Here is a 9236-nt window from a genome sequence, read left to right on the forward strand (position 1 = left end):
GAACACCATACAAGACCTCCTAGTTAACTTCTCCCCTCATAAAAAGATAGTTAGGGTTTATCAAGTGAAAACTAGGGCTTCCCCCCTTACTCGATGCATAAATATAATTTCTCTTAAATTTAGCCCTAAAGACTCCATCACCCAAGTGGGAAAAGGCATTGGTAATCCTTGGGGTGGTTAAAAACCATTAAAAGCCTTTATCTTTTCTTCTCCCATCTTTTTATAAGTCTTTTAAGGCAAGCCACTAAGGCTAGGGCATAGGGAAAAATTCAACTAGGGAAACCTATTGGATGGATGTTGAAGCTTAAGTAGCTTAGGTTCATCTTCGTTGATCCTTGGCACTCAAAATATAGCACTTTTTTATGATTGAATTTGCCCTAATATGACTAACATCATCTACCCTAGGCAATTTGTGCCCTAGCAAAACCCTAACCTAAGTTAGGGCTTAAGTTGAAGGTTTCCCTTCTCCTTTTATTGATTATATCATTTGCAAACCTTTTCTTGGTGCTTCTATTCCTAGGACTTCTTTTGTTAATCTATATCTTGAAACCCTAGGTCACAAGTCTAGGGCTTTGTACATTGCTCCTACACAGAGAATTGTGCCCTTGTCCATTGAAAAAGTACCTCTTCTTAGCCTTTGATTCATATCACCTTGAGCCAGCTAACTTGGAATATCCTTTACGTGAAAACTAGGAAGCCTCCCATGTGGTGTAGTTCCACTAAAGAGCAGGAAGATTGCTAAGGTGACAGTGGCAATCCACCTCATTGTTGCAACAAGGATTGGCCTTTACCTTGTGAGGCCTCTCACGAGGCCCACCAAGATTTTCAAGCAACATTTAGGGCATTGTTGCCAAGGAGGAGTTGAATCAACCTCCTCGTAATCCGAAGTCCAAGCTTCATTTCCTTGGTTGAGCTTATCCCATTAACAAGGATAAATCTACTCATCTAGCGACTCCATTGGAAGAACAAAGCCCTAGTTCTTAATTGGGCTTCAAAGTTTAAATGCAAGCATCTCTTAAGGCATTTTAAATTCACCTTGGCGACTCCCCATTTGGTTGTCAAGCAAGATTCAAGGCAATGCCTCCATGGTATCTGCATGGAATGTACCCTGCTTTGGATGTTAAGGATATTCCTAGGTATCCAAATCATTGTGATACAAATGTTGTGATAAATCTTCTGAAATTTTATGGTGATCCTTCTTCAGCAATTAATCACATAGCAATATTCATTAGATATGCTTCAGAGGTCAAGGTGGTTCATGAGGATGCCCTCATGACGTTATTCATTAACTCTCTTGGGACTCTTTGGGTGCAACTATATCTAGACTTTTTCTCCTATACTGATAGAAATTTGTTTTGGATAAGTTAAGAACCACCGATCATATCATGGCTGGGAATAACTTGGAAAAAAGAAAAAGATGATGAAGAAGAAGAAATTTACTCCAGGAAGAAAATTTTGCAATATTTTCATTTAGAGAACTTATCTTCGAAACAGTATCCCAAATAAAGATAAACATAACAGAACAACAACCAAAATAAGACTTGAAATGGAAGAGATCCACTGCAAGGAACATGGCTTCACTGCAATCATTCTTCAACCAATGGTCGAACTATTGTAACAGATTCATTGAAGAGCAATCCATGGTACTGTAGTAACTTGTTGCACCCTTGTCGATTACCTTCTAGCAAAGGATTTTCAATTGAAGAAAAACGACCTCTGATGTAGTAAAAACATGTTAAGAACAGATATAAATTTGGGGGGACTTTGTTGTATAAAAATTAGGTGTCAAATGTGAAGTCTCTGATGTTGAAGATGTTGAATATGTTGTTGTTGCATGTCCCCTAAGCTGCTAATTTTGAGGTGGTGTTTGTGCTAATAGATGTCTTCCTAAGTTGTGTGCTTGTCAAATTTCACTTAAAGAGTGGACTATTTAGTAGTTGTCCCAGGAAAACATGCTCATGCTCAAGGAACCACAACACTGTGCCCTATATATATGCCATTTTTTGTTTATGCTTTTCAACAAATAAATCTGTGGAATTAGGCTCAACTATATACTTGATGAAATAAAACCAGCAAACCTTTTTTCCAATAACAAAATGTAATTTAGACCAGTTACAAAAAATGTTCTAGACCATTTATATGTTGAAAGTTTGAAACCCCCAGGACACCTCCAAGTATTCCCTCTTTCGTGTATCTAGATTTTTTCTTCAATAAGCACAGTTCTGATATACGTATAGACAAATAGATGTTACTGTGAACAGAATCTTATATCCTATTTTGTGTGTTATGCCTCGATGATGAGGACGCCTATTCCATCATGGATAAACTTTTGTTACCACATGGTTTTCTATTGGCAAGTAAAATCAATGGGACAGTAATTTGACAAATAGTAGAATGGCTTCCAATTGGTAAAACCACTTAGAACATCTTCACCTTATTTGTCCTTTAAAACTGCTGAGACATAATATCGATCTTTCACAAACTATCACTCAAGAAAATTCACAAGGCAGGCAGGTGACCCATCAGGTATGAAGCAAACAACTGATTTTTCACAGCTCAAAAATTGTCCTAAACAATTACAGTGGCAAACCCTCTTACCATGAGAACATGAAATGACTGACTTGAACAATCCATCTTATTTTTGGATCTAGAAAACACCAAGAAAAATCAAATCTCTTGAAGTGTAAATTTTTCAATCATTTAAAATGGATCTAGGCACACAGATTAAGAGAGGAATAACAATATTTCTATGTAAATACTAAATATCATATTTATAGTATTTCTATTTATGTTAAAATATCAATTTCTACGTTTATATCTTTGTACAGCAGTTTTAATAGTAGGTATACTTATCAAATCTCTCTCTCTTTTTAAGTGTGAGCAGTCTCTCGAGAATGAGAACATGTATATTCCTCATATGGAATAAACAGATTTTTTCATTGGAAAAAAAAAATTTATGTATATTCCTCATATGGAATAAACAGATTTTTTCATTGGAAAAAAAAAATTTATATATATATATATATATATACTGTTTGCGTTTGTCATTTCTCCACGGTGTCCAAATCCTGGCTTTTCAAAAAATTATTGGATCAGTAACCAGATCCAGAACCAAATCCAGATCCGAATCCTGGTAACTTAGCTCTTGGTGCAGATGAAGAAGGGGGTAACAATATTTCTATTTACTTTTATATCTATAATGTTTCTATTTTATGTGTAAATCTGGATCTCTATTGTTATTTCTCTAAATAACAGTTTTATATTAAGTGTGCATACTAAATTTCTCTTTCAAATAAAGAGAGAGATAAAAAAACATATTTTTTGCTTGCATATATGTTTGCCATTTTGTTACGATTATGTGTTATAAATATTATATTTTTTTAACCAAACATTTAACCATTAGCCATATGACATCATCTCTATCACACTGGGTGGTAGATGCACCTTGCTGCTCTTGATTTAATCATAACAATTCTAATATTTACTCCAATAAAAATCTGAAACGTGTATCAAAGACTTCAAGCACATCAACTCCAAACAAAAGGCACTGGTGGTGAATTAACAAAGTTAATTAGATCAAACAATCTTCATCCACACGATAGCCCTTTGAGAACCCAAAGGGGTAAACAAAGTCATTATTTTCAGAAAGATGTTAGTTTTCGGAGATGAGACTAAGAAACTAACCTTTTTCAGAAAAATGTTAGTTTCTGGAGATGAACCCAAGAAACAAGCCATGAACAAAAACAGTGACAATTTTCTCATTAAGTCATTCCTGCCAGTCAAAGCTATGTACAACTCTGCATATGTGTGTGTGCAGCCAACATTTGTAAAGCATTTACAAATGTGTTGCAGAATGAGTAATTGTGATGTGAAATGATAATCATAAGGCGTTTACAACAGTATAACCGAAACTTACAAACAGTATAAACAACAATTGCCTTGAAAATGGACAGTTGAGAATGAAAACAGACTTTTGAAAACAATCCATTATTGAAGCTTTTCAAAACAAGAAGCATTTGTGATTTCACTCTGTTTATAAGTTATCAATGTTTTCCTCCACTTCGACTGTTGTGCATCTCAACAAGCTGTTCCAATGATGCAATCACCCATCGATCCCGAGATTGTGCGAACACTTGCTGTTTCACAGAATCCAAATACACACTGACAGTTCCAAAACCATACACTTGAAGGCCATCATGTGTGCGTCCCACTTTAGGCAAAAATCGGATATCATGTTCTTGTGCATAAGCCTCAACAACTTCCTTCAAACTCAATTGTGATGCTCCCGTGGAATTATTTAAGTGCACCCCACTGCCAAAAGAAGTAGCAGCTTGCTGTTGAGCATATGTTGCTGCTTGTTGCTGCTGAAGTGCCTCAAATTGTCGTTGTTCTGTCACCCTGAGATAGCTTACATTTTCTCTAGCACCAGGTTGTTCAACAGTCATACCCTCTACAGCCTGATTCATCATTTCAAGGCCCACATTTAGCTGATTTCTAATTCTCTCGTTAGCAAGGAGCTCCGGGGGAAGAAGTCCTTTCCACCCTAAAAACCACTGTGTAACTTCATCAAAATCCGGATTTGAACACAACCAATGATACAGAACCTGCTGCCACTTTGGGAAAAACCCTGCCTCTAACATAGCAACCATATGATGTATAGGAATTGCTGATGCCCACCCCATGACCCAGTAGAATTGATCTAGTTGCTGATTAGCTGGGTTAATTTGAAACTCCTGTAACACAGCCATCAGTTTAGGTATAATAGAGCGGACAACCAGATGTTCCCAACTAGTCGAATCAAAAACAGTTTTCCAAGGAGATAGAATTGCATATGCAGATGCATCACTTGCATGCCAGGCATGAAGTACACTTTCCAACTTATACCGAATCGGGTGATACAAAGGCTCCATCCGCTGTCCCAACAATGGAAGCCAAGGGTGCAACCATGCATGAATTGGCACAGTTTCCCGGCGAGGATCCCAGGAATCTACTGCTGTTGTTAATTTAGGCATCACCATCTGTTCAAGAATGGTGTGGAGTGTGGAAGCTGGTAGCAATCTCTCCCAAGTTTCCAGAAAGCGTAACATAGGTTCAGGGTCCCTAGGTTCCCAGGAATTTATAGCAGCTATTCTCACTGCTGGAAGGACAACCTCTGAGAAGAGCTGAGTGTAAGGAGTCGATGAACTCACCTCTGCTTCTCGAAATATACTATAGTCACGGGGTTCATCCACTTGCAGAAGCCTATGCCACATAGACATAATCTCCAAACCATGAAAAGGATGCTGAAGCGGTTCCCAGCCCTGGAAAACACTTGTTAGCAACGGTAAAGCAAACGCAGATGCAATTGAGGACAAATTACAGAGCTTATAGTCCTCCCAATATTTAGACTGCAAATTCTCAAAAATGCCCGCAAGGGATTCCACCGTCATTGAACCTGCCGCAACACCCTCTCGAACTCTATCCAGTGCTGCCATGATATTCTCTATATTATCTAGCTGCTGCTTCTGTCGTTTGGCCTCTTTCTGAAGCCGTTCCTTTTCTTTCTGATATATTGCCACAGATTCCCTTTCACGCCTTAAATCTCGATCAAACTTCTGAATGTCTGCCTCTGCCATATCAACAATCAACTTCACATTGTGTTGCAGCTCTGGCATGGGCGTATTCTTCTCTATGGCCTTCTGCTCTGCATTTAGGTTTTCCAGGTTTGTCAGCACCCTCACTTGAGGACCTCTCATATCAAGCACTTTTTGCACTACCTCAACCCCCTGCTCCTCCTTTTGAACTAAAAGTTCTTCAGCTGTGATGTATTCCTTTTTCTTGCTCCGGTTATCCTTCGACCAAAGCTTCTCTCTTGGCCGAGGCTTCAGCTCCTTCATCTTTTCATCCTGCTCTTCGGTCCCAGGCAAAGAAGGCAAACCAGCAGATGTCTCTCTGAAATCATTGAAACCCATACCCATATTCTTTGGTCTCAACTTCGCCTCGATCGGAACTGCTATCCCCTGCTCATTCTTTCCTAGTCCTCCTCCCTTATAACCCATCTTCTCTAACAGTCTCATCCCAATGCCCTTGGTGTGCTTCTCAAACTCGCCCATATCGCCGCTCCCTACACCACTTCCGGCACTCGTCTTGGATTTCCCGGAAGAGGCCATAGACCTGTCCCTTTCCTTCTCTCTCCTCTCCACACCCTCCTTAATTTTCTTCCCAAACGCAGAAGGAAGAAAATCATCCTCCTGCTCTTGGGTAGCATTTTTCTCATTCCCCTTAAACCCTAACCCTAACCCAAACTCCGTCCGTGAATCTGAGGTGGTACCCAAGCCTGCTTTCTGCCCATCCTCCTCATTAGTTTCGTCGACCTTCTTATCAATTTCCTCGGAGGGCATAACCGTCCCAGTCGAAACAAAATTGACAGGCTTGCTTAAATCCCCCTTCTTAATCACGTCTCTTTTCCTCCTCTTGGATGACCCTTCTTCTGCATCAGAATCGCTGTCAAATACCCCATACAGCACCTCATCCTTCGTCTGATGCCGTTTCTCTTTCCGTTTACTGTAGTAAAACTCTCCTCCTATCCACTGTCCATCCACATAATCATTCTCCATTCCAAATCTCTCCATATGTTGTTGTTCGTCCATCGTTGGTTTTGCAGTTTTCCAGGAAACAAACAGTAGAACCAGGAAAAAAAATAACCCTAAAATAACCCCTCGCTGTCTCTGTTTATCTGCAACTATTATGGTCACTTACCTGTTGATCTGCGAATGCTGCTGACATCAATGGTGTAAAATGAAATACCGATGGATCGAGAAAACAGAAGTCTAATCTTGAAGCTTGACCATGAGATCTATGTTTGAAATGGCAGAAACCATGAAAAAGGTCCCAATGCTGCTGACATCAACGTTGAAAGAAATATCGATGGATCGAGGAAACAGAAGTGGAATCTTGAGCGTGACCATGAAATTTATCTTCGAACCGGAAGAAACTATTAGAAGGTCGGACATGGTTAAACCCGCAATTGCAATTTAATTTCGTGTTCTACTTATTTTCTTTTTGGATAAATTGTGTATATATTTTGTTGTACCGATATGTTTTCGGTGTGAGTTCATATTAAATCATTAAAATTAAAATTAAAATTAAATTAACAATATGAAATAATATAAAGGTAATTTAATTATAAAATAAAAATATATAAATAAATTAAAAATAAAAATATTTTTATATATATAAATAGTTATAAATGGAGCCGTCTAAATTATAGATGATAAATTTGGGAGAGATATTTAAAAACTTGAATTGAAGTTTTTTAATCTATAGAATTTGAGTGCAATAGGGTTTTTTAGGGTGTTGAATCTATTTATCCATTCAAAAATGTAATTTAAATAACAAAAAACCACATTCTTGTTTGAAATTGTATTGTGTGACTCTGGTGAGAAAGACTATTTTCTTAGTTATAAACTAAGATTTATCTTAAGATATAAATTAAAATGATAATTCATATTTTTGGCCCTTATATTTAAAATTTCATGTCTAAATTTAATTAATAAGTTTATAAAAACTTAAGGCTTACAATAATATTTTTTTCTAATTATAGAATGATATAATAAAATTATTATAAAACATGTCAAATGCATGTATTTATATATATTTATATATGAGAATAAGCATAGATTCATCTTAGCCCCTAGGATTAGCTTTATCGATCCAAGTCACGTTGTTAAGCACCTTGCTATTGGGAGGTCATGGGGTTAATTCTCCTCGACACCCTTAAGGTTAGGCTCTGATTAGTTTGACTAGCGGGATGTGATTTGTTTGGGTGGATCTGCAGAGATTTTCCTCCAGAGACAAATAAATAAAAAGGAATAGATTCATCTTAACTCTAAATCTATTAAGTAAGAAGAGGAATCAAAATCTCTAGATGTGCAAACGTTTCCTCAAGTATTTCATTGAAAAAGAGTTTTACATTCAAAAAGAGTTTTGCATTTTGAGAAATTTGATTCATCCGAATACTTGATAAATCACAAGTTCTTAGAAACTTGTGTTAAAATGGTGTTTATATTATTATTATTGACTAAATGTGATATTAAGGTTACATTGGTTTCTAACACTATTAAATAGTAAAAGATATATTGGTTTTTAAGGTTATATTGTTTTTTAAATTAGTATTATTAAATTCACTAATTTGAGTGCTTAAGTGTGTTCAACTTATCACAAGAGTTCTCTAGTGCAAATTCTTACATTAGTCATTTTATATGTGTTTGTGTAAATATAGAAGTGACATTCTTGTGGATAGGCGTAGCCTAGGGGTTCCTCCACCTTGTCTTTCTTTTATAGACAAGTTTGAATCTTAAGGAGTAGGGAACTCCATTTTTCATGCCATCTCCAAATGTTTTTGAAAGGGGAACCTTTGGGAATTCCAGGAGCATTTTTTTTGGAATTTGGAAAACTTTTTTAAGGGGGAACAAGGAAAATTGAATAGGTCCATTGAGCAACACTTTCCAAAGTTTGCAGGTGGTATCCAATTGGTCTATTCTACCTAGATATCCTCTTAGGTCCACATTAACAATTTTATGGGTTTCATGATTTGGGGTGGAGGGAGGGCTTGCTTTAGAAGCTTTTAAGGAAGGAGTATTAATTACAAGAGGAAGGAAGTCACACATATCCATAGCCTGATCACAAGCCAAGAGGAAAATACAACAAGGTGAGTCAAAAACATTGCCTCGAGATAGTAGTATACATTTACAAACCTTATGTGGTCCTAATCTAGAAAACTATGGGAGGTGATAATAAAATAAGAGGAGAGATTTTAAAATCATGAAGGGAGTGGGATTTAGTGTAAATCAAATCCTCTAGTAGGTTTGGAGACTTGGTAATGGGGCGGAGTACATCTTCAATGGATTCTATGGTGCTTACATCAGGTGTAGGAGTTGAATTTATATCTTTGGACCTACGCGGAACTTTTATAGTGGTTAAGGTCTATGGATCATGTGATGAGAGAGTGTTATTCTAGGATAGTCTCCTTGCACATGATATTTTAAAAAGGAGAATGTATTTTTTGGCATGGATTTTAATTTTATTATCAAATGAACCAAGACCTAGGGATCTACTCCAACTCTCTCTCAAAGAAAAATTGGTTTAAAACTTGAGGAGGTTGGTTTGATGGATATTGAGCCTACTGAGATTATGTTTACATAGAGGAACATGTGGGTAGGTGATGAGAGAGTGTTGTAACGCCTTAATATTTTTTT

General features: G+C 37.1%; 1 protein-coding gene across 1 annotated transcript; it reads right to left on the reverse strand.

The window, feature by feature from the left end:
- Positions 1-3734: 3734 nt before the first annotated feature.
- STIPL1 (GC-rich sequence DNA-binding factor-like protein with Tuftelin interacting domain-containing protein) lies at positions 3735-7020 on the reverse strand. The gene has a single exon (XM_089436870.1). The coding sequence runs from the start codon at positions 6627-6629 to the stop codon at positions 4044-4046; it is 2586 nt and encodes an 861-aa protein (XP_089292996.1). The 5' UTR covers positions 6630-7020; the 3' UTR covers positions 3735-4043.
- Positions 7021-9236: the final 2216 nt, after the last annotated feature.

This window comes from Pinus tabuliformis, chromosome 5_2 (genome assembly GCF_031772625.1).
Source record: "Pinus tabuliformis cultivar Carrire ecotype Pingquan chromosome 5_2, CPIR1, whole genome shotgun sequence".
Taxonomy (NCBI): Eukaryota; Viridiplantae; Streptophyta; class Pinopsida; order Pinales; family Pinaceae; genus Pinus; species Pinus tabuliformis.

Coding starts and splice junctions, on each gene's coding strand:
- STIPL1 (XM_089436870.1), bottom strand. CDS start 6,629: ATGGACGAACAACAACATATGGAGAGATTTGGAATGGAGAATGATTAT.